Raw genomic sequence first — 26,601 nt, forward strand, 5'->3', positions numbered from 1 at the left:
CAAATGTTGGGAGCTCTTTCGGTATCGCTTGCCAGGCTGCAAGTTGTGCCGCGCTTGGTATTGCTGTGTTTACTTTACTTTCTGGATAGTACGATGCAGCTCTGTTTCGAGTATTTGTGAAATTCCAGGGCGCCATCGGCGTAGCACATAGGTGTGGTTGTTCGCGTGTCGTAGCACGCGTGTTGTTTGAGGTTAGGAACGGTAGCTGCGGTGCCTCGTGATCGTAATGCCACGTGTCACACAGCTGCGTGTGTGACCATCGCTCTTTGTTTGGCAGAAGTAAAAAAAAAAAAAAAACTGTCCTAGCTGTGTCCGGGAATATTTTTGGCGGGCATGGTCCAAAGTCCCGATCCGGTTCTGGTAGCGGCCCTGCGGGTTTTGCTGGTGACGAAGTAGTCTGAGGTTCGCCTGCTCGTGTGGTATTTTCGAGGTTCTGCAGAGCGTTGCTCAATATGATTGTGATGACTTCCGTTGACACTTTGACGCAGTCGCAGTTCCAGCTGTTCTCTGTTTTCGTCTATTACTCCCACGCAGTCGAAATGATACCAGGAACAGCATCGATTGCATTGCACCATGCGGTCATTGTCTTCCTGCATGCATTTTTTGCAATGATATATTCCGCTTGATAAGTCTTGTGTTGCCATGGTTTACCAGTGAGTTTATACTCTTTAAGCGATGTTGATTAGTTACGTGACCAACATAGGTCGTAAACAGTTGACCGTTGAGCTTATGTATCACAATTTGGTGATTTGTTATGCAATCATCGAGGTAAACCTCTGTATGATTGGCGTGTAGAACCGTGGGTTGACCCTGCGAGTTAAGTTAAATAATTAACATTTTCGGTTTATTTAGTGGTTAACCACTGTTAGATTAATTTATAGAATTAATCTGTAGAATTTATTTATAGAATTAATTCCTGGCCTATAATTATGGCTCTAAGGTTCGAAGTTTTAGCGGGCCCACAAGAAAACACTTCACTTTTCACGTGATACTTCATTTATTTCTTCCACGTGTATTTCTTAAGCTAATGGTTGGCTAAGTGGGTGTGTATATGGTGTGTGTGCCGTATGCGAGCCGTCTTATGCGAGCCGCTATAAAATTAATCGCCCTTACTCGCAGTTGTAACCAAACTGTTTTGTCCGCCGCTTAGAAACAAGCATAGAACATAACATGTAAGCTTAAATGCAACGGGCACGTAGGCTGGCGCTTAAGTATAAGTATGAAAAAGAAAGAGTTTGAGTGATATGGGTTAACACATTGGTGGCTGCGTCGGGTCTGCTGGGCAGCTAGCGGATTTCGGCGGCAACATTATATTTTGACTTTATTGCAGCGATCGTGGTAGGGTTGGCTAGTTTTAAGGGCGTTACTGAAGTCGGATCCTTTTCTTTTTCAGCAGCGGCGCTAAAAGCGGCGCCATTTTTTTTTTTTTTCTCTATTCTTTTTTTTTTTTTGTAATAGGAAACGTTAAACCGAGTATAAATTTTCTTAGTACGCGAATTTATTAATAAAATTGTTACTAGTAGAGCGAGTAGGCTATCATCACCCCATCCCCCATTTCTCACCTACTAATTTGAGCCGAGACCAGCGCGTACTGTCGATAGGTCATACCAATTTCCAACAGCTCACAACAAAACTGTACCAGGTTATATGTTACATATTGTACAGCTTACATTTTGTTGAGTGTTAAATAAAGTTCATCATAAGAGACATGTAATAAAGTAAAAAATTATTTAGAAAAGCGTCGTGTTCTAACTTTTTTTTCTCTTTGAATGCGAAGGTACGTTTGTAGCTACACCGCGGAAATGTCCATATATATTTTTTGTTTATTGACATACACATGTATTAACACCACACAAAAAAATATATAAAAAAGAATAACGTTTCGCTTAATTATTAGAGTTGCACTGATTTAAATTACACCGTCACTAGTTTTGTCCCTGCTCGGGCGTTAATAAAAAATCTACAATGAACATTTTGGCCAGATTGACCAGAACTCTTTGGCCCGTTGTGAAATTTAAATAAATTCTTACTGTTGGTTTTATTGCCAATCATTGTCTACATTTTCGTTGTGAATAGCACATTTCTTCAACGAATGACAATTATTCTGTAATCGGAAAACATCGATAAATAGGTCAATAGGACCTACCTGGGATAGTAACGTCTCCTAAGGATGGTAAAACGGATGGTAAAATTGCGGCAATTCAAACTTTGTTCAGTATATCCCAATGGGATGGCGGATGATTGATAGTGAGAATCGGATATAAGTCTTGTACCTCTTTCTTGTGGAAATTGGTTTTAATCCTTGGACGTGCCGATAATCGATAGATAAGACTGGAAGCGAAAACCCTTGGTATAATCGATAGATTTACAGCTTTTCCAAAAACAGGCACATACATATGTGTATACATATGTAGTAATTTAGAGATTTATCTGAATAACGCAAAGTCCATAAGACCATACCTTTGGTTTTAAAGTATAATTTTAAAACGTTCCCGTTGACATTTTTTTTTTTGCAATACTTCTTCCAATTGCAAAAGTAGACAAAAAAAGAAGCGGAAAACGGGTGTTGTCCTCAATAAAATTACATGTACATACACATACATACATATGTACATACTTCATCCGTATTTGAGCTATAGTGAAAGAACAAGTAGTGTACTAAACTTCAGTAGTTTTGTTTGTATGTGTTTAAAGTGAAATAATTTAATCGAAATTTTGAATATTTTCGGGACATATTTTAGATCATAATTAAAATGGCGGAAGGAAACATTGCTCCTGCTACATGTACTGAGGGCGGTATTCCTCTTAGCGCCCCACACTCCAACGCTGAAGTAATAAGAGGGCAAATTTTTGAAGTGGGACCGAGATATAGTAAACTTACATACATTGGTGAAGGAGCTTATGGAATGGTTGTGTATGTAAAAAATTTATTTGAGCATGATAAACAAATATTGCAAAGAAACATCTACTTTTCTATCACATCAATAATGCAACTGGTACAATTTGGTCCATTTGTTACTAGGAAACATTTGAACGATCGGTGTAATGGTACTAGCCGCATAACACGACTTTTAGAAGTAAAAAAAAAATTTTAAATGTTAAATTAGTGAAATTTTTTAGAACTTACAAATACAATGCCATAAAACTAAATGTAATATGTAATTTACATAAGAAAAGTGTGTCCATCGACACGAGTGACGAACAAAGTTCCTTAAGCATGTGTACTGTTTATGAATTATAGCAAGATCAAGAGATGAATGTAATTAAAGGAGAATTAGAAAAACGCTTTCTCTCCGCTTGTCACATATGTATGTATGTACATATATTATAACCTGAAGCATATGTACATGTCCGCTAAAAAACTGTCTTAGCGTACATTTTGACACCTTCCAAAGACCTACATATGTATGTACATATGTAAGTACATATGTATATGTTTATTTGGGCCCAGAAAACCTTAAAAAACCCTGCCAAGCTTTGCTTGCTTGCGGACTAAAAACACGTCTCTTCGTGCTGACACATGCTGACAATCAAACACAAGAGAGCGTTTGGTGAGCGTTCGTTTCGAATGTTTCAATGTTTGAGCGCATCGCAAAATTTATGATTCAATGTAGTTTTGTGTTGTGTTAATTCCAATGCGAATACGAATTACCCGTTGCAAGCAATTGTAGCTAATCGACTCGCTTCAACTGCTCAGAGCAATTTTTTGAAGGAAAATTGAAATACAGTTTGTCAAGAAAGTGTTTACACACAGGGAAAACGATTAAATTTTTTGCTATGAAGCGAAAAAAAAGAGTAGAAATATGATTATCCAAACAATTTTGTCCCAACTAATAATGAAACCACACAAAAATTAAAGCTGTCGATCGGAAAACAACGGTAAATTCAGAATATGCGACAAAAAGAAACAAAAAAGCGAGATGTGTAAACACTTTCTTGGCAGTTACTTTTTGTTCCTTTTATGATTTTTGTTATTTTCTTTTGTTAATGGAAACATTAATTTTTTTACTTACTAATAAGTTTATAGTTTAGTTTACCTATTTTCATAAAAAAAAGTTTGGATAATCATATTTCTAACGCTTTTAAAATAAAAAAAAATTAAATCGTTTTCCCTGTGTGTAAACACTTTCTTGTCAGACTATGTACATAAATGTACATATATTAATTTAATATTATTAAATTTTTCTTAATTAATTTAATTAATTGTAATAGCTGAATAGGAAACACGGCAAGCCTCATTATTTAAACTCAGATTTGTTTGCTCACCTAAACCAGAATTCATTTGAATTCGACTCATTAATATAAATGATAGTTTGTGAGATACCACTTCTACCACGTGTATATAGCACTCATGATGAAAATAATAGGTACACCCGTTAAAATTTAACTTTATTGACTTTTTATACCCTTGCAGAGGGTATTATAAATTTGGTCAAGTATATATATTCTTGATCAGCATGAGAAGCTGAGTCGATATAGCCATGTCCGTCCGTGCGTATGCGTTTTATTCAGTTATCTTAAGAGCTATCGGGCTGAGTGCTTTTTATTATCTGGAGCAGATCAAGTATGAAAATTGTCAGGATCGGACCACTATACCATATAGCTCTAGAAGAAACATTTTCATAAAAATTGGATGAAATTTGCTAATGTGGTAGTATTGGACATAACACATGAGTTTCCAAAATCCGATCGGATAAACAGATCAGAACTTACAGAAGTTATGTTTATGCTTGCTTTGCTCAGGGAATGAGGGAAGAGAAGAACAAATTGTAGTATGAAGAGTAAAATTTTGTTGTTTGAATATTGATGAATTGAGCTGCAGAAAACAAATTTTGAACATTTATTTATTTATTTATTATTGTCAAGGACTGCAAGGGTATATAATCTTCGGCATAGCCGAATTTAACTTCTTTGATATTTTTCTATTACCTTAAACACCAAAATATACATACATAAATGCATTAAATTATTGAACATTTGTTTAAAAAAATACCTTAATTTCGAGAACAAAAGTACTTTTATTCAAAAGTTACAACAAAAACCAGTTTAAGTTTTTTGTTTCTCTTTCCTTACTTATAGCCTTCCACGAGAAAAAAAGTTTTATATAAAAAGTCGATAGCTTGCGAAAAAACAGCCTACATTAGCATAGCAAATAACGAGGTTATGGACCAATGTCACTGTTTTCCACCAATCGTTCCTACGGGAGCTGTACGGTGTAGTCACCCAATTTGATTGTTTTCGATCGATCGTTCCTATGGGAGCTATATGATATAGACACCCGATTGCTTAAATTTGACCCAGTTGTTTATAACTGTAATTAACTCACCAATAATAAATTTCACGGCAATAGCTCAGAAAACAAAAAAGTTATTGAGTAAAGTTAATCCGACTCCTGCAATGTTTTCTAGGCGCCTTTGGTATTCATAGCGCCGACACCTGGAGAGAATATGTTGGGCGTCTTCTACGCTATTATCGCTGCAAACTGTGCACATAGGCGATTCTTCATGCCCAAAACGTTGGAGATATTGCCTAAAGCATCCATGGCCGCTTAGTATCTGGGTTAAATAGAAATTTACTGACACATGCTCTCTGCCTATCCTCTTCTCTATATTTGGGATCAGCAAGTGGGTCCATCTACCCTTCTGTGACGCATCCCATCTTCTCTGCTATGTTATAAGGCTTCTGCCTCTAGCCTGTGCGCGGGCCAGTTTTTTCGAAGGCTTGTCTCTAGCTGCTGCAGCGACGGCTGTGTCTTCATCCGCCTGAATGCCGATTTCCAGATCTGAGCCACAAAGAACAATGGAGCTTTGTACTGTCATTAGCAGCTTTCTCGTCACCTGTTTTGGGCCCCTAGTGTTTAAAAGAATCCTTGACAACGAACGCACGCATACAGATGCCTTCTCCTGGATGTTCGCTTGATGTTATCGAAAGCTTAGTCGAGTGTCTATCCACACGCCAAGATAGCGGATAGCCCTTTTGGACTGAACCGTAGTCCCCTCAACAGTAATTTTTGGTGTCTCAACAAGTTTTCTGCTGGAAACTAGAACGGCCTTTGTTTTTTTGTGCCGCTAGTCTAAGTCCCACGGAGCCGAGCCAGTCTACTATCTTTGTGATGGCCATGTTTGCTGCAGCCTCTGCTTGCTGTATCTCTTTTTTAACATCATCTGCATAGCCTATTAGTTGACAGCTATCAGCGAGTGGCAGCCTCAGGACGCCATCACACAATATATTCCATAGCATAGGGCCCAGAACAAATCCTTGGGGAACCCCGCCAGATTTGGAATGCAGCACGCTTCCAGCATTGGATATATACTGCAGCTGCCGCCTACCGATGTAGCTCCAGGTGATCGCATAAATGTGGGCAGGGACTCCAAAATTTCGCAGCGCGTCAAGAATAGTTCCTCCTTTCCACCTCTCACCTTTAATTGCTTCAGAAGCAATATCGATCACTCTTGAAATGGCATCAGTTATAGACTTAGTTTTTCTAAAGCCGGTTTTCGGTGATAAACCGCCGCCTAACCTTATGGCTGACTCTAGTCTCGCACATATGATTGATTCCAAGACCTTGCCTGGTGTCTATTAGGCATATTGGCCTGTAGCCTGATAGCTCATCTAGGCTTTTGCGTGGTTTTGGCAGCAGGACTAACTTTTGCAGCTTTCATATGTCCGGAAAGCAGCCCTCCCGGAGGCATTGGGAATGGACCTGTGCATATATCGCTGGAAGCAAGGTCATTGCCAGCCTTACGGCGCGATTTGGTATGCCGTCTGGCCGTGGACCTTTGCTAGGGTTGAAGCGTCCAGCCGCGGCTTTTATCTCCTCATTTGAGAACTTATCAACGGCAAAATGTGTCGCATCGGTCTTCTGCAAGTATGTTAGTGCATCACTTCTAGATGGGAACAGTGATTCTACTATTTCCTGCAGCTGCTCCGGATTTGTTCGTGCAGTTTTTTTATTAGCATACACTCGTTTCACAATATTATAAGCCTTACTCCATGGGTCCTTGTCTGCTGAGTCACACAGCTCAAGAAAGCAAGTATGGCCCGTTTTAATGCCTTACGAGTTCTGGCAAAAACTGCATGAGGAGGGCCAGTTGCCATCGTGGGTAACACCGTCTTGCCCTAAAGCAAGCATGCCGTGTTTTTGCAATGTTGTCATTCCACCAGAATACCGACCTATGGTGGCCCCGGTAAGCTTTACGTTGCTGCAAGCTTTTGCCACACGCCTCGTCTAACTTTCGAGCCAGTTGTTTTGCCATACTCTGGGCTGACTCCGTTGCCAACTCTATTCCAATGATGCGGCAGTAAATTGGGGAACCTTCATGATCCTACACCCGCTCTGCTGAATGTATTTTTATTGCCACTGTTTAGCAGGGCAATATCAAGTAGGGCAAAAGCCTATCATAAGGCACAACCTCTAGCATTGTTTGAAACGCTGCCCTACTCTAAGGACCACGCGTTGAAATCACCTGCTATAATGAGTGGGCTGTGGCATCAGTAGCCAGCTCATTCAGCGCTGCGCAGAATTTTTGGTGATTGAACCGGTCCAGAACCGGTCTATCTTATCCCTTACAAAATTTGCAAAAGACAGGGTTTGAGACATTTGCAGCGGTCGCACACTAGTTAGAAAAAATCGCCGCTTTTCGTTGTGTGCTGCAGGATGAGTTGATGCCGCTATGGAGTCTGTATGGCTCGCTTAGCAGCATGTCATTTGCTGCTTCACAGTGGTTTAAGTTAATTTGCATGAACTTAAGCATGCTTAACATTTTGTACGAGCGCGTTCTGGCCACATCGAGGCCCATAAGGACATCGCTAGCTTCCGTACAGTATTTGTTCTCTGGGAATTGTCGCTACTCGGTGTTTTTTAGGGGGAGTATTTCGACTAGGTATTATGTCTTCTCTGCAACGCTTGGCGGAATCATGATCACTCCCCATTATAGGCCAAGTTGGCTTAGAGCCCGATTTCGTTGGCGTAATGTTTTGCGCTGTTATGCGGGGTTTTGCGATATTCACCCGCAAGCACTCTGAGGCAGAGCAGTTCCTGCAGCCGAGATGCCTTGGTTAAAGGTGTTGTCCAGTTGCCACATCAGTGATCCCAGTTCACCCAGCTCTGGAATGTGGACCGGCCTGCCGTATTTGCAAAGATTGCTACTGGGCCGACTATTGAGGGCTGCACCGGGGCTCCAACGTGGTATGTACGCAGCTATGGTATGTACTTTTACAGGTGTTCCGGAGACCAGTTGATGAAAGTTAAGACGGAGCAAAAGATATACAGACAGTACCGTGTCTTAGCCAAGTCGATCTAGTTATGTCTGTCCGTATGAACACCTATGTAGATCTCGAAGACTATAAGAGCTAGAACTACCAAATTTAGTGCCGTGCTTTGCTCAGGGAATGAGGGAAGAAGAAGAAACAATTGTAATAATGTTTTGTTTGTGTATTGATGAATTGAGTTGCCGAAAATAAATTTTAAACATGTGAAAATATTATTGCCAATGACTTCAATAAAATTCGGCATAGCATAACGACTGCATGTCGTTATTGGATCTACTTCGTTCCAACATGTGATGTCACTTTTAGTCCTAGAAAGTGACTCTGTGCTGTCTTGCTCACCATAAGTTTGTCCAGGATGTCTGGTGGATCAATTCTAAGCATATGGAATATGTCCATAGAATGGACATATCACCGGTCCAACGACCCAAAACATTGGAGCAAGCTCATGAAAGTAATTTTCAATTTAAAAGATTTCAAGATTTAAATGTATGGGGTTACATTCAGAAAAACGTCACAAACAAAACCCGTTTAATAAAGCTTAACATTGGGAAGTAATACAAGAAACATGGCAGCGAATCCCAGTTCAGCTTAGCTGGATTCGGTACGGCGCAGGTGCTAAGCCACTATTGCCAATAGGTGAATCACAACTAAGAATTAAGTCCTTGGCACCAAAGGTGAATTTGAAGTTTCAAAAAATTTCAAATCGGCAGACTTTAATTCTTATTTGCCACTGCTGTTTTTATGAACAGCTTACAATGCCCTTTTTATTTTTGTTCACATCTGGAATCTTGTTCAGTCCAAAATAGTAGAAAATTTATTATGTATAAATATAGATTATGTTATGTTTATGTTTTTATACCCTTGCAAAAAGGGTATATTAATTTTGGTCAGAAGTGTGGAACGCATAGAACGAAGCATCTCCGACCATACAAAGTATATATATTCTTGATCAGCACGACGATACGAGTTCAAATAGCCATGTCCGTCCGTCCGTCTGTCCGGCCGTCTGGATCAACGCAAACTCCTCCCCGTAAGAGCTACAGAGCTGCAGAGCTTGCACGTAGGCTCGTATATACTGCAGGGGTTGTATATCTCGGATTCATATATTATATAGCTGCCATACAAACGCCAAAGTCACGAACAGGGACTTCTCAAAACTTCGTTATTTTCTGTGCTATTGTCGTAAAACTTAATATTAGAGAGTTTACTACGCCTATAAACTACTGTGCCAAATTTGATCAAGATCTATATCATATAGCTTCCATAGGAACGATCGGTCAAAAACAGTGACTTTTGTAAATAACTTCGTTACTTTTAACGCGATTGCTTTCCAATTAAAAATTTCTTAATTTAATTTATCTGTTAATGACTATGCCGAATTTGATAAAGATCGGGTGACTATATCATATAGCTCCCATAGGAACGATCGGTGAAAAACAGTGATTATGATCAATATCTTCGTTATTTCCTATGATTGTAGGCCATTTTTTCGCAAACATAAGCCTTTTTAGATAAAACGTTCTTCCACATTGATGGCTAATAGGTAAGGAAGGAGTTACCAAAAAAGTTGCAAGGGTATACAAACATTGACGCGGTCGAAGTTAGCCCCGGCCCTCTGGTTTTTAATGTGATTTAACAACTTTGAAATCAAAGCCTAAGGGAACTGTTTTTACTCGTACTCTGCTTTTTATTGGTGCTGCTGTTGTTGTTATTGCTCTGTTTTTCTTGTGGTTGTCTTCTGCTTCTGCTGCTGCTTCTCCAATTAATACATATTCTGTCATACCTGTCAACGCCTCCACCCATGGTGGTGGTAGGTGATGGTAGGTGGGTTTTTATTTGGGCCAAAAACGCCACACTTTGCCTCCGGACTCTCACCTGATTCCCTCCTGTTTTTTTTGTCCTTAGCACCAATGGGATGGCGGTGAGTTGGTCTTCCTGTGTTATACGGCCTGCTTCATAACCCGGTATTCCTCTATTATCAGAGGCCTGATAATATTCTGCGGGCGATCCTCCAGTGCCCTGATGCAGGCCTTCAAGTGTCTCTTTGGCACTGTATTTATTTCTTATACCCTTGCAAAAAAATTATGTTTATTTTGGTCAAAAGTGGGCTATCTCGGTTTACCGATTCGAATTACTATATCGTAAAGCTCCGATTCAAAGAGCAAGGCACGAATCGTAACTTTTCTCAATTATAAAAATATAGCGGACGTTGACGATCCTATGCGCAGTACGGTCAAGTGGCCCCTACGACACCAGGACAAAGACTGTTACGCGCCCAACCACATAACTGCCCACCTCTCACCGACCGACCGAGGGGTGCAGCGGTATAACACACGGCACGAAACGCGTGGACAAATACACAATAGAAAAAACAGACAAACAAATAATATTATAGATATCTATTAACTAGATGTTTTAAGTATATTAATAGAAGACTCTGAGCAGATTACAGGGAATAAAAGGTTGTAATCAGAGCAGAGGACCCTAAAAGGTTCAAAGCATAGTTAGAAGAACAACGACTAAGGGATAGAGGTATCAAAGGATGTCTACTCCGTCTACATGGTACCGACAGATTCACCTGAGCTAATAACTCAGGCGAGTCGATATCACCAATTAGGAGCTTGTGCATAAAAATGACACCAAGCATAATTCTACGGTTAGTTAGGGACGGAAGGTTAATTAAGAGAAGTCTACTAGAATACGAAATGCAAATTGACATTGCGATCCCAGCTTAAGCCACGAAGAGCAAATAGCAAGAACTGCTTTTGAACGGAATCAAGTCCAATCTGGTGCAACTCATATTGAGGTGACCAAATGCAAGATCCATACTCTAAAATAGGACGGACAAGCAAAGTAAAAAGAACTTAAGTTGTATAGGGTTCGTTAAATTCTTTTGACCATCTTTAAACGAAAACCAGAACACTCATGGCCTTTGCGACCGTGGTGGAAATATGGGTGTTAAAATTTAACTAATGGTCCATAAGTACGCCCAAATCGTTCATACAGTTTAGAAGTTCTAAAGGACTATTGTTTAAATGCTTTGCTGAAGTCAGTGTCTATGACATCGTTTTCTTTCGAATTTTTTAACCCTTTGATAATTAAAAAGGTAAATTCTAAAAAGTTAGTGGTTGAAGATCTAAAAAGATGGGTGCACAATTATAAAATTGTTTCGGGTCAGAAGAAAACTGAGGCTTACAACGCTGAAGGTAATTCTTATAGCATTGTGAGGCTTACAACGCTGAAGGTAATTCTTATAGCATTGTGTATTAAGCATACAGAGAGTAATCTGATGAACGACGTGTTTTTTGAAACTTCTTGTTAAGCTTCTCCTGCCTACCAAGTGGCACACAAATATTAAAAAGTGAATTGAGAGTATCATAAAAAAAGCGAACAGCTGACTTCATATCTCTACAATTGTACAGATAAGACCAATCGGTAGTAATAATGTTTTCATTAAGGCTGGCAAAGTCAGTCTAACGAAAGCACCTATTTAGAGGTAACTTATATGAACCAAGTAATGGTTCCGACAAACTCAATCTCCTGAGTATTAGAAAATTTAATTATTTCAGATGATAAAGCAGCATCAACAACTATCAGAACGCCACCGCCTAAGCGAGAAGTCCGGTCACGTCTGAATATAGAAAAGTTTGTGGAAAAAACCGATGCTTCAGCAATATCAGGTTTTAGCCACGTTTCTGTAAAAGCTAGAATGTTATGTTCAAAAGAAAGACTATCTACATAGAGATTATTAAGTTTAGATTTCAGTCCTCTGGTAACCAAGTTAAGGGACGACACTAGTTTTTTGACACAACAGCGGATGCTGATGTGGCAGGAATCGTGTTAGTTGTTGTTGGTGGCAGGCGAATCGGTTGCCGATTTCTCTTTTTTACAGTGTATTCCTTAACTATTATATGTTTCGGCCAAAAATCTTCTCGACATATAATGTCAAAGATATTGGCAGAAACACTAATTTTAAAGGACGAAATGTACCGAGAATAAGAAAATTTAAACTTTTCCACCGCAATATTCGAGAAGTTAACTTTCTTCCGAATATAGGATATTACCTCATCATATGTGACAAGAGGGGTCTAGCCTAAAAACAAATATTTGTTTTTTGGTAGTATGCCAACGAGAGGCCGCGGTCCGTCAGCCGCAGCAGCAACTTTGGACAAGTCAGCCACTCCAGCAGTCAACTTGTTCACGGGGCCCTCGATTTCCATTGCAATTGGTAATTGCCCGGACACATCGGACACTTCAATAGGCATCGTTTTTGAGAGGTCATTCCCAGGTAATACTCACTAACCGCATTAACCTCCGGGCTCTTAAACGTTATTAATTGCTTTACATTGGGAGTGGATAGTGCATAAGACCGGTCGGGGACGATAAGAGACGCTGGCGGATCTACATATACAGAAACACCCCAAGGACTGCTCCTTTTACGTTTCGGAGACTCATTCATAAGCGATAAGCTTCTAAACTGAGTCTCCACCGCAGTAAACTCCGCTCGGAGTTTGTTAAAACCTGCCCTTAAAGTGTCAGAAGCACATCTCATTCTCGACCTCCCGGCAAGCATCACATCCACCACTATTAGCAATAGACTCCTTGATTCCGCCTGTGTATCCTGCACACTTAACGTGAACCGCATTGTCCCACAACTAACAAAGAATATAATCATGGGAGTCAACCGCATTAGTGGCAACTATTCAATTATTTTTAGAGCAGACAACCATTTTATCAAAAAGTTTAATTTATATAAAAAAAGGAATAAAAAATAAAAATTATAAAGGTAACCATATCTGTGAATAGGAATATATTGACCAGTTCTGACACAAGGGTTAATGTGCAGAGTAAGCCTTCACAACTAAAGAATTAAAAGAGCAAGAATTCACAAAAACAAAAACACGTATCACAGAATCGCGGGTAGGTAAAAGACGAGAGCGCAAATCAAACAAAAATAGGAAAGAGCGGGAGAGCGTGTCAAATTGATTACATGCAACAACAATTTGTACGCAATAGCGCAAGAGTTAGCTGCAACGGTAAAGTCACAAAAGCAAAAGAGACAAGCAAAACAACAACACCGCTAATGCAAGTATTGTTGTAAGTTTTAATTTATGTATATTTAAACAAAAACACAAAAGCGACTGCAAGAATTCGCGAAATGAAAATAAAATACGGATGCTGAAATTTTAATTAAACCGATAATGAGTTTAAAAGTTATAGACGGGTTTTTAATCGCGAGAAAAAAATAAAATTTGATAAGCGCAAAAAAAACATGTCCGTCTTGTGTCAAAATAATTTATTTTTGCCTAATTTAATCAAGATTAGATGACTATATCATATAGCACCCATAGGAACGATCGGTAGAATACAGTGACAGAATACAGAGGATCAATAGTAAACAGTGACTTTGACCAAAAACTTCGTGATTTTCTAAGATATTATCAAAAAAGTTAATATGTATGTCAGTTGTCACCTCTTAAGGACTGCCGAATTTGATCAAAATCAGATAACTATATTAAATATCTGTAATATAAACAGACAACGAAATAGCATTATATATGCTCCGCATTGCTCAAGCCTAAGATTGAAGGACGTTCTTTCTCCTTAATTGTATCCTTCTCTGTCTATATTACTAGTTACCTAAGATTGCCTGGACCTTTCATATGAACCTTTATTACTGTTGTCCTCCACGTCGCATTGTTTCAAAAATGGTATGCTTGAGTTGTCCCTAACTCAATCCTGTCCGGAATAGTCGCGACAGATTACTAGATCTGGTATTTGTAATGGATTCTTCCAACTGCGATGTTTTCAGGACTGATCCCTTAGTTGTCCCTGTCCTTTTGGGATTATGTCTTGTTATACTAACTTGACGCCTCTAACGCGATGTTTTCGCATGACAAATTTAACTAAACTTATGGACTTATGGAAATGGACTCTGCCTTTTCTGTCTTCTATAAAACTCTTGAGTCGTTTTTCGATGTTTGTGTCCCTCGTGTGACCCAAGGATGGTCTGAAAGACCTCCTTGGTTATCACTGAGTTATGTAAGTTGAAGAACGTAAAATCAAGATGCTATAAAAGATTTTAAAAATCCGGTAATGCATCGGGTTTTTTTCTCGATCAAATTTCATGGTGCTGAATTTACAATGCTATAAGGATTATCTTTATCGAAGTTTTCTCGCGATCCTAAGCAATTTTATAACTTTGTCAATGTAAAAAGTGAGACATTAGTGCTCCCGTATTGTTTTTCGAAATCAATAAAGCTGACTCTGATCAGGCTATTGCCGATATGTTGCAACAATTTATTCCTCTTCGATTGATCAGGTGAATCCATCCTCCTTAATTTATCACTTGCAATCGTGTAATTGCATTTTAGACCCTGCGTTTGATGAAAGTTTGGTATTTAGCGTGCTCAATTCCGTCAAACCAGTATATGCATCTGGCCCTGACCGAATACCAGGCTGCGTATTGAGGTTTTGTGCAGAGGCTCTATGTAAGCCAATACTTAAGTTTTTACGCTGTCGGCCTCCCTTTCCTTTCTAAAAACCTCTATTTTATCAGATTTAACTCGTAATTACCTGTACTTCGCTTTGTACCGATGTTCAAAGGCTCGGGTAATCTGTGCCGTGTGCCAAGTAGCTGGAGGCTACGAGAATTCGGTAGCTGGTGCTTTCAATGACCGTGAAGTCATTGTTGCTATATTAAGCATGTAGCCCTTTGTGTACCATAACGGCCGTTCTAGTTCTACTTACTGTGTTGTGGCATAAGAAAACCGGAAACCTTATTGCCCGAAGCTATCCACGGTTCCTGGACTAGAGGAACGTCAGCGGCCTTCTACTCCAGGATTATGGGAAGTTGAGCTGTAAGAAGCCTCCAGGTAAACGCTTCCTACACCCCACGACATCTTTCCGAATCTTGGATACAACATATCCTTGGCCACCTTGCTGATCTGAAGGATGAGCTGCTGCCCGTCGCTCTGCAAAATTTTTAATAATTACTTGAGTTATTATTATCGCTTTTTGAACTCTGGTAGACCACATTTGATGGGTATATGAAATATTTACCTATGATGTAGGTTGAGTCGAGAGTAGTCGACTCTCACCTCTATCACATCACGCATAGTATAAGGCTAAAAATATATATATATTCTTAAAACTAAAAATCTAATTAAAAATGAAGCAAGTAAGTCGACTCGTCGACTTGGGTATACCATACACCTGGTGAAACAAATATTTCAAATTTCGAAAACCAAATGTATGTCTTTAAATTGTTTTTACATGTCTTATACTATGTGCTATCTCGCTCACTCTACAAACACACGAGCACTCTAGCGCCGCTACTAGCCAACGTCCAATTCTGGCCTTGTGGACCGCGTAGTAAAATACGTTCATACGCATATTTTACATGTTTCTAGTCCGATTTCAATAAAATTTGGTAGTTTGGTAGAAATAGATAAGAATAATTAGTCTGCCGAATTTGAATGCGATAGTCAAAAAAATACAGGAGGAAATCGGTTTTTTCTAAATTATGGAGGCGGAAGTGGGCGTGGCAAAATGTGAAAATATCTAAATTCTCCGCGCATACTATGCCAGTATACATACTAAATTTGGTGACTTTAGCTTTGTTAGTTTTTGATAAAATCAGTTTTGTTTAATTTGCGGGGGCGGAAGTGGGCGTGGCAAAACGTTTATATAGCCAATATCTGCGCGTCTATTAAGCTAGTCTACATACTAAATTTGATGTCGGTAGCTATCATAGTTTTTAAGGAAATCAGTTTTATGTAAATTCCGGGGGCGGAAGGGGGCGTGGCAAAAAGTTTAAACAATTAGTTTCTGCGCGCTAACTAAACGAGCATATAAACTAAATTTGATGTCTCTAGCTATTATACTTTTTAAGAAAAACAGTTTTGTGTGATTCCTGGGGGCGTAAGGGGGCGTGGCAAAAAGTTTGAACAATTAATTTCTGCGCACTAACTAATCGGGTATACAAACTAAATTTGATGTAGAGACAGCTAGAGAGCTGTCATACTTTTTAAGAAAAACAGTTTTATGTGATTCCTGGGGGCGTAAGGGGGCGTGGCCGAAATTCCAATTAACTCTGAACATGTGCATACTACACGAGTATACATACCAAATTTGGTGGCTCTAGCTCTTATAGTCTCCGAGATCTGCGTGTTCATACAGACGGACGGACGGACGGACAGACGGACATGGCTAGATCGACTCGGCTGTTGATCCTGATCAAGAATATATATACTTTATAGGGTCGGAGAAGCTTCCTTCTGCCTGTTACATACATTTTGGCGACTTTAATATACCATTTGACCCTTTGGGTGTATGGTATAATAAACAAATAATATAAGGAAATGACATGCTTTAATAATAATAAACAATTTAATAAGGGAAAATACAATCCCACAAACTGGGAGCTCAGCCGAGACTTTTTGCCCCCAGAAAATAATGCAAGTTGGTGTGACTGTCCGAGAGGTAAACAATGGAAAAGAGCGCCGTTAGACTAACATCGATGACTGAAGTTGAAAAGAAGTTCGAGAAGGTTGGCGACTCGAAAGATAGACCAGCGACCACAAATCAAGCAAGCGGACACGAAGTTATTAATAATTAGTGATCACTATGGAAGCGGATAAACCGAGAGGGCACACAGCGGACAAACCGTTGGAAGAGATCAGACGACGCTGAAACCACCAAAAGAGAAGCCAGCGGTAACGAATTTGAGATAATTGGACTAACAAACAGTTGCAAAGAGAAACATATACAACAAACATATACAAAAAGAACAATTGCAAGAAGGCTGAGTGAGTTTGTACTAACAGATTAAGCTGCTATCTAAAGCAGGACGACAGTGGCAAAAATGTTGAACAAATTTATGCGAGCAGCAGAGAGCACATTTCTAAGAATCGTCTCAATTAAACCCTAACCTACCACAATTTGACCTACAATAACACAGTGTGTAAATCTTGCAAAGTGGTAACAAATTTACATCTCTTTTGATGAGAACTAACCATACTTAATATATTCAAATTATGTTAAGCAATTTACATATAATTTTGCGAAATGGATAGATAAATTTGCGTATCAAGAAGTTGCGCAGTAAATTGAGGGAGTTAGGCCTTAAAGCTGAGCTGCAAACGTGGCTAGCTTCGGCTAGAACATTTTGAGAAGTCCGAGCACAGATGGGCCAAAGTCGTGGTTCACACTGAAAGATATGGAGGAAAGCGTTTACGAAATGTTCGGTTTAGGTTAATTGATGTTGCACAATGGACTTAGGAGCTAGAAGAATGCGCTTTACCCGTACAGTGGAGTCAAAGACAACTTTTTTGTGTATGCAAACAAGGAGCTGCATTGTCGATAAAGGTTTTGCAATGTTTTAAAGTCAAAAAAATAACACATTTTTAAAAATTTTTTGTGAAAATATGAATAATCAAACACTATTTGTTTTATATCCATGATTTTTATTGACATTTGTAGTATCATTGGAAAAATTTTTCCATATATGTACATATATATGGGGATATAACACTTTTGCAGAGAGAAAACATATTAAACGGTACTTTTGGAACGGTTCTTTCATCGATTCACAATGCGCTTTGAAAGTTTTTGGAAGTTTCGGGCGTTATGACACTCTTCAATTGTGTCACAGCGTTAAGACACACTTAAAAGTGTCATTACGCCCATAGGCTTTATGATACTGGGCGTTATGTCATGTACCCATATAAATATATAGTGGCAGGCAATCTACCGAGCCTCTGCGAACAAAAGGGCTTGCGATGAGCATAATGCTGGATTACGGGGTCATCCGAACAAAAAAATGTAGTTGCTTTTACAGGCCAAAAGACATCCGTTGGTATTGACGAAGCATTTTTAAAAAAAAAAAAAACTTTTTTTGACACGGTTAAAGCAAAAACTTCGTTCCTCGGACAAATTTTTTACTAAATTTAATTCTAAAAAAAAAAAAATTAAAAAACAAAACCTTTGTCAAGACCTGCTTATTTATATGTTAAATTTTTGTGAAAAAATTTGAAAACGATCTATTAATAGGTTTTCACGCTAGAGTGCTCACCGACTTGGAAAATGCATTTCGTCAGCAAATCGACTTCAAGTTTTTTACGCTCGAACAGCTTCACTGAAGGCCTGTCAGTTGAAGCGCTATATCTTTGTCAACATATGTATATTCTTGATAGGCCATCTGAAAAGCTATTGAATTTATTTTTTTTTTTTTTATTACCTGCATGAGATCAAGTATGGAAATCGTAAGAATCGGACCACTATATCATATAGTTATATTAGAGTAATAGGTGGAATTGAAATATCCTTACTAATGTAATAGTTTTGGATATAAAACATAAGATCGTCAAATTTCAGTCAGATCGGATAAATAGAACACAAGTTACAGTCAATATAAATCGGCTCTGCTCAAATGCTGCTGACAGCACTGCCGCTAGCCTACTACGTCATTGCATTAAATCACCAGAGCAGCGGAGCACACGCATGCACACACAAAGATAAAACGTTCTTCCACATTGATGGCTAATAGGTAAGGAAAGTGTTACCAAAAAAGTTGCAATGGTATACAAACTTTGACGCGGTCGAAGTTAGCCCCGGCCCTCTGGTTTTTTCCTCTTTGGGAAAACCAGATATTTAATTATATATACTTTATGGGGTGAGTTTATTACACCTATAAATACCTGTGCCAAATTTGATCAAAATCGGATGGCTATATCATATATCTCCCATAGGAACGATCGATGGAAAACTTGCAAGGGTATACAAACTTTGACGCGGTCGAAGTTAGCCCAGGCCTTCTGGCAAAAGAAAAATGTGCCAACAATCAACAATTGTGGGCCTAGGTTGAAGAAGAGTTTGATAATGACCTGCCAAGCTTTGAATAAGAGTATGCCCAACCGAATGAGAAAATTAATAGTAAAATAATGGTGTATATACAGAATATAAGTCAAGTCAAATAAGTAAAATACAAAAATACTACTTTACTTCAATACTACTTAAATATTATAACAGCATAAATACATGTAGATTTCACTTTTAGAACTGGACTATGTGGCGACCATATTGTTGACAGCGGATTAATGTCCCTTATAAATTTCTAAGGATTTGCTAAAATGCAATATTTAAAATAGATAGGTTAAATAGATTTATATTGGACTTGTTTATTGCAACAAACACTTTATTTCAATGCAGAAATATCAGTGACTAAACAACTTGTCATAAGAAATTGGTTTTTCAATATGCAATTGAGCTGCCATATTACTGAGCGGATAGAAAATCGATTAAATTTTAGCTTCCAGTGTAAGCGCCGCTGAAGTAATTTCTGTAGCAAATCTAACGACGATATATGTACATATAAACGAAAAATGTATTTTTTTAGCATGCACCCATAGGGTGAAATGGTATATTAAAGTCGCCAAAACGTATGTATCAGGCAGAAGGAATCTTTTCCGATTGACCAGCATCAACAGCCTAGACGATCTAGCCATATGTCCGTCAGTCCGTATAAACCATTAGATCTCGGAGACTAAAAGAGCTAGAGCCACCAAATTTGGTGTGTAGACTCGTGTAGTTTTTGCCACGCCCTCTTTGTCTTTCGCAATTTTTTGACAAAGTAAATCGAATGCGGCACACTAGTTAGTCTTATTCATTTCTACCGATCTACCAAATTTTATTAAAATCGCGGCGGTAGAGTGCACATGTGATTGTAATAGTGAGCGACATAGCATATTTTATGATGAGACATGTTAATTAATTTAATAAACGTACATTTGCCTTCGAAATTTTAAATATTTGTTTCAATAAAATTTAATTCGGCAAGCCGACTTTCGTTTTAAATATTTACAAGGATTTCTCAGAAGTTTTTATTGATCGATGGTGCATGTTTTTTTTCAGATCTGCTGATGATACGATGACAAACCAAAGAGTTGCAATTAAAAAAATTTCTCCGTTTGAACACCAGACATATTGCCAACGTACCCTGAGAGAGATAACCATTTTAACTCGGTTTAAACATGAAAATGTAGTTTACTATTTCAATATAAACTTCCTGCCAAACTTATTAGTTTTATACCTTTATAGATAATTGATATACGCGACATTCTAAGAGTAGATAGCATAGACCAGATGAGGGATGTGTACATTGTACAATGCTTAATGGAGACTGATCTTTATAAACTACTCAAAACGCAGGTAAGTGCTTTTAGGAAATATTAAAAACTGAATACATAAGTAGATTAGATTATTTAAGCTCGCAAATATAAAGAGTAAAAGCAATTTCTAAAAAAAAGCATATCAGGCTTCTTAATATATACACAAAAAGCATATCTAGCTTCTTAATATATACATAAATAGTTTTAGATTTCACACGACTGTTTATTTTGCCATTTTTATATTAATAAGATCGACAGTTTTCATTTTTAAAATTTTATATCAAACAGTTTAGTTTGTATGCCCTTGCAAAAATTGTATATTAATTCTGATGATTTCAGGGCTAGGGCATTATCTAAGGCTTCTAGCCTAGAGAGATACCAAATGCCATACTTTCGGATTTCGGACTTAACTATCCTCAATGTAATACAAAAGTTGTTCCTAAATATTACTAAAAATAGAATCATTACCCCAACTATTCAAGTGGGGTAGTTTAAAAAAGATCCTTAATATATTCCTCGACCTACATGCTGTAATGACCGGGTTCCAAGGGTTAAATACCCACAGACAACTCAGTGTCGTTTGATTGCAGTTTTACGATTTATTTTTATTTAATAATTATTCTTTTGCTTAACCTATGTTTACATACATATATATTCTTATGCTTCCGCGACAGCTACAAAAGAGAGGGAGAGAGTCAGTACATACAGCCTTCACACGCTGGCTTAGCCTAGCCCTAGCTCATGTTACTCTTGTGCTATATTGCTTATGTGAATATATATAAATGTACATACATACAGATGTATATGAACATGCTTTTTTTATACCCTTGCAGAAGGTATTATAAAATTGGTCAGATGTTTGTAACGCATAGAAGGATCAGCATGAGAACTGAGTCAATATAGATGTGTCCGTCTGTCCGTCCGTCGGTTAGTATGCGTTTCACTCAGCCATCTTAAGAGCTATTGGGATGAAACTTGGTATTTGCGCTACTTAAACCCTGGGTAAGATAAGGTATGAAACTCATCAGGATCGGTCCACTATATTGTATAGAACTAGAAGTAACATTCATGAAAGAAGTATATGTGCATTTTAATTTTTTAACAAAAAATCAATAAAAACGAAATTACAATATTTCAGTTTTTAAAATTTTATAGTATAACTGTATTGTTAGAAAAAAATTAATTTTGTTTTTTATTTATCTGCAAGAAACTAAAAATATTTAACTTATAAAGTTAATTTCATATGAAGAAAGTATATGTGCAAAATGAAAAAGGAAAAGAAAAATTAAATAATTTGTTATCTTATGTATCTAATAAAATTTGTTAATTGTTTCCTTTTTAACAAGCAATCGATTTATTCGACTTTCCATTGAATTCGACAAGTTTTGTAGTGTTGAAAGGTCAATTTAACCCATTATTTGATTAGTGCCTTCTTAAGCTCCTTAACAGTATGAAATTGGCGGTTATTCTTGTACACCTTGTGTGGCAATATTCCCCATAGATCTTCAATTGGGTTTAGGCCCTGAATGGTCGCAGGCCATTCTTAAACAGATTTTTTTTATCGGCAAAAAAATGTTTTGTTTTCCGTACGAATTGGAGTGTTGTCCTGCTGGAAAATCCATTCGTCTCCGGATAGGTCTCCAACAAACTCAATGAGTATTGTATCTAACAAATGTATATATATTTCTGCATTGGTTTTCGTGGGTATAAAACATAGTGGAGACTTTCCTGCATAACTAAATGCTGTACAAATCATCAAAGATTCTCCACCGTTGTTTCCCTTCTGGCATGTTTTGCATTGTTGCCTTATATCCTGCGAATTCTTATGGAAACAGTCTGGCTCGTCTTAGTTAAACCTCTTTTCGTCGGGAAAATTATGTCTTTTTACCAAAATTTATATTTTCCGCCAAATGCCATGCGAGCGGTTATGTGACGTTTCAATAGCGTGGGCATAGCCTCACCGAGAGCATATTTTAACGCGTCGTTCTTCTGGAAAATCTGTTTTACTTTACTACTTTACACATTTAGTTACATTACATGCTTTTTTCCACGGCCAGGCGTCAAATTGGCCTCATACAGTAAATTTCAATGTTGGTAGGTCGGCTGGTCCGCTTGTTTTTTCCCGTAATTTAAGATTTTAATAAAGTACAAGTACAAGAAAAACTTCACATATACTTCTTTCACTGAGGTAGGTGAAGCAGTTGGAGTATCGCTATGAACACATGTGATAATATTAGATATGAAACCTCATATCCCAAAATTTGAATGTGATCGGATAAATAGAACACAAGTTACAGTCAATATAAATCGGCTCTGCTCCCAGCGCTGCCTGCTGCCTACTACGTCCTTAGTCATTAACAGAGCACATGCACATACACACAGACGCACCCTGCAACGATCTTTGCTTGGGGAATGAGGGAAGAAGAAGAAAAACTTTTTAATGTTGTTCACGCCACCGGGTGAACAGCAGAGAGTGAGGGGTAGGGTTTTTCCCCAAAACCGAATTCGGTCATACTGAGGAGGGTGACGAAGGGTTCTCCTGTAAATCATTCCAGTACGAGATTTTTCCCCGAATACCGGCACCTTTTTCCACTTGCTAAAATATCCAGTTTACCTTTAACCGAACTTTTTTCGTGTGTGAGATTATACTGTAAATAAAAATCATAGTTTTAAACGAAGTTCCCGCGCGTTTTTTATTATTTACCAGCTCACCGACCAGAAGAAATTGGCACCCGCCAACTATTTGTATTCATTACCAGTGGACCAATGGTGTCCACTATTACTATGGCCACCCTGTATAGGATCATCAAAAAAATAATTTTATTAGTATAGTGTATTGTGGTGTACTTAAACGATCAACATTTTTTTTTTTTGCAAACGGGAGCGATTTTTCCAAAATTTCACTTTTTTTCGTCCATAAAATGTAACATTCATAAAAAATATAATTCGCAGAAATACTTCGTTTAAGTACACACCAACTTAAAAAAATTTAAAAATTAAAATTTTTGAAAACTTCTTTAGTTATCGTGGTCACAGCAAAGTAACTTTAAAAAAAAAAAAACATGATTCCGAGATAATCGGGTTGAAAGTTTGATTGTCGAGAGACGCGCGCGTTAAGGAGCAAGATTGAAAGCGCTATAACTTTGATTCTGTTGGTTGAATTGCTACAAAAATTTGGGATAACATTATTCAGTAACTATACTTTAAGATAAAAGAATAAAAATAGATCGATTTTTTTACATAAATAACCCTTTAAGAAAAAGTTTTAATTTCTGGATTCAGTCTTTATTTGCGAACGGTAGGACTTCCATGAGGAAGCGCTGTTTCGGGGCAACAAGGTAGAAACCACCCTTAAGGAAACATAAATTATGTGTTATATTCGAGGTCACTACTTTTCCTACTTCATCACTATATAGTATTTCATGTATTTTAGGCTTAGGAGCATTATTAGATATTCTACTGTGAACTCATATTCTTTTAGATCAAACCGTGGGGAGCAGCCGTATATCGGACGGCACTATCACGTGGACAAATACAAATGAAACGGACAAACAATTAAAATATAATAAACTACAGCAAATTTTCACAAGAAAAAGAGAGGCTTCTGATTTGATTACGGGATACCGAAGATTGTAATCAGGTTTAACTGGTTCAATAGCTTAGAAGAGTCTATTTCACCTATTAAAAGTTTCTGAATAAAGATAGCACCAAGCATTACTCTACGATTAATTAAAGAAGGAAGATTGTTTAAAGAAGCCTACTGGAGTATGATGGAAAATTGACATTGCGATCCCAATTTGCTTTTGAACAGATTACATTTTACCTTGGTGCGTGTCATATTGAGGTGACCATATGCAAGATCCGTACTCTAAGATAGGACGGATTAATGAAGTATACAGAATTTTGGTTGTGTACGGATCGTCAAACTCTTTTGACCATCGTTTCACAAACCCAAGAACATTCAAATCGTTACTAACTGTAGCAGAAATATGAGGATTGAAAGTTAAATTATGGTCCATAGGAACACCTAAGTCATTGATAATATCTAACCGCTCTAAGGGAGTGTCGTTTAGATAATAAGTTGCTAAGTATGGAGTGCATCTAAAAAAAGACATACATCCGTTACATTTAGAGCCATTGAGTTTTAATAGGTTGGTTTCACACCAACTCTGAAGATCATTAAAATCAGATTGAAGCAGGCAAGAAGACTATATGTCTTTAAAACTGAGGTAAAGCTTGACATCATCCGCGTACATAAGCACACGAGAATGAGTCGACCGGGCCAAAGTTTGTATACCCTTGCAACTTTTTTGGTAACTCTTTCCTTACCTATTAACCATCAATGTGGAAGAACGTTTTATCTAAAAAGGCTTATGTTTGCGAAAGAATGTCCTACAATCATAGGAAATAACGAAGATATCATAGTCACTGTTTTCCACCGATCGTTCTATGGGAGCTATATGATATAATCACCCGATCTTGATCAAATTCGGCACAGCCATTAACAGATATGTTAAACTAACAAATGTTTATTTTGAAAGCAATCGCGTTAAAAGTAACGCACTTATTTACAAAAGTCACTGTTTTCGACCGATCGTTCCGATGGGAGCTATATGATATAGTCACCCGATCTTGATCAAATTTGGAACTTGAACGTTTAATAAGTTTACTAATATTATTAGTAAACCAGAGGGCCGGGGCTAACTTCGACCGCGTCAAAGTTTGTATACCCTTGCAACTTTTTTGGTAACTCTTTCCTTACCTATTAGCCATCAATGTGGAAGAACGTTTTATCTAAAAAGCCTTATGTTTGCGAAAGAATGGCCTACAATCATAGGAAATAACAAAGATATTGATCATAGTCACTGTTTTCCACCGATCGTTCCTATGGGAGCTATATGATATAGTTACCCGATCTTTACCAAATTCGACACAGTCATTAAGAGATACATTAAAATAAGAAATGTTTAATTTGAAAGCAATCGCGTTAAAAGTAACGAAGTTATTTACAAAAGTCACTGTTTTTGACCGATCGTTCCCATGGGAGCTATATGATATAGTCACCCGATCTTCATCAAATTTGGCACAGTCATTAACAAATATATTAAACTAACAAATGTTTAATTTGAAAACAATCGCGTTAAAAGTAACGAAGTTATTTACAAAAGTCACTGTTTTCGACCGATCGTTCCTATGGGAGCTATATGATATAGTCATCCGATCTTGATCAAATTTGGCATGGTCGTTTATAAGCGTAACTCTCTTATATTAAGTTTCACGATAATAGTATAGAAAATAACGAAGTTATTGAGAATAGTCACTGTTCGTGACTTTGTCGTGTGTATGGGAGCTATATGATATAGTGGTCCGATCCGGCTGAATCCGAGATATGCAACCCCTGCAGTATATACAAGCCTACATGCAAAATTTATGTAATAACCCTAGCATTACATCGATTCTTTCGAAATAAAATCAATTTTTTTAATCTTGCTCCTATGTTTTGGGTCGTTTTACTAGTGGTATGTCGATTTTATCGCCATATTCCATATGATATAGGAGAGCATAACCTTCTTCATGACGTTCATGTAGACATTTCGATTCATATTCCCACAAATCTTATGATTTGGACCAAGTCATTTATATGAGAAACAACCCCAAATCATGCCACATTGCCTAACCGTTTTAGCGTGTCGTGTATGTGGTATTCCGAATATTCCGCAAGACGTACGTACTGTTCAGACCATGCACCACCAAACAAGACTGCTTTGCTCGTTTTCAATATGAACATTCATATGAAGTTTGTCAAATTACAAAAGTTTCACGACAGACAATAGCACAGAAAATAACGATGTTTTAGAGAAAAGTCACTGTTCGTGACTTTGACGTTTGTATGAGAGCTATATCATATAGTCTGGTCTGATCTGGCAGAATCCGAGATATACCCCTATACCCTATATACCCCTGCAGTATATACAAGCTTTCATGCAAAATTTCAGCTCTGTAGCTCTTACATGGTATTAATATACCCTTTTTGCAAGAGTATAAAAATATTAAAATAAATAAAAACAAAATTTATGCATAAGAACTTTTATGGATTCATCTTTTAATGAAAATATATTCATACAATTTCGAAAAAAAAGAGGAAAAAAATTTGTCTGGC

The 26,601-nt window shown here is 37.7% G+C and overlaps 1 protein-coding gene across 4 annotated transcripts in view; it reads left to right on the forward strand.

Moving 5' to 3' along the window:
- The first annotated feature begins 2,375 nt into the window (after positions 1-2,375).
- Positions 2,376-26,601, forward strand: part of rl (Mitogen-activated protein kinase rl) — an 85,467-nt gene continuing 61,241 nt past the window's right edge. The window contains exons 1-4 of one of the 4 annotated variants that reach the window (XM_068287386.1): positions 2,376-2,680; positions 2,742-2,914; positions 20,185-20,311; positions 20,371-20,481. In XM_068287386.1, coding sequence (XP_068143487.1) covers positions 2,754-2,914; positions 20,185-20,311; positions 20,371-20,481 — 399 coding nt within the window. In that variant the 5' untranslated portion in view covers positions 2,376-2,680; positions 2,742-2,753. The remainder of the gene's footprint in view (positions 2,681-2,741; positions 2,915-20,184; positions 20,312-20,370; positions 20,482-26,601) is intronic. The other 3 variants (XM_068287385.1, XM_068287384.1, XM_068287387.1) reach the window with 3 other exon arrangements.

Source organism: Drosophila tropicalis, unplaced genomic scaffold (genome assembly GCF_018151085.1).
Source record: "Drosophila tropicalis isolate 14030-0801.00 unplaced genomic scaffold, ASM1815108v1 contig_527, whole genome shotgun sequence".
Taxonomy (NCBI): Eukaryota; Metazoa; Arthropoda; class Insecta; order Diptera; family Drosophilidae; genus Drosophila; species Drosophila tropicalis.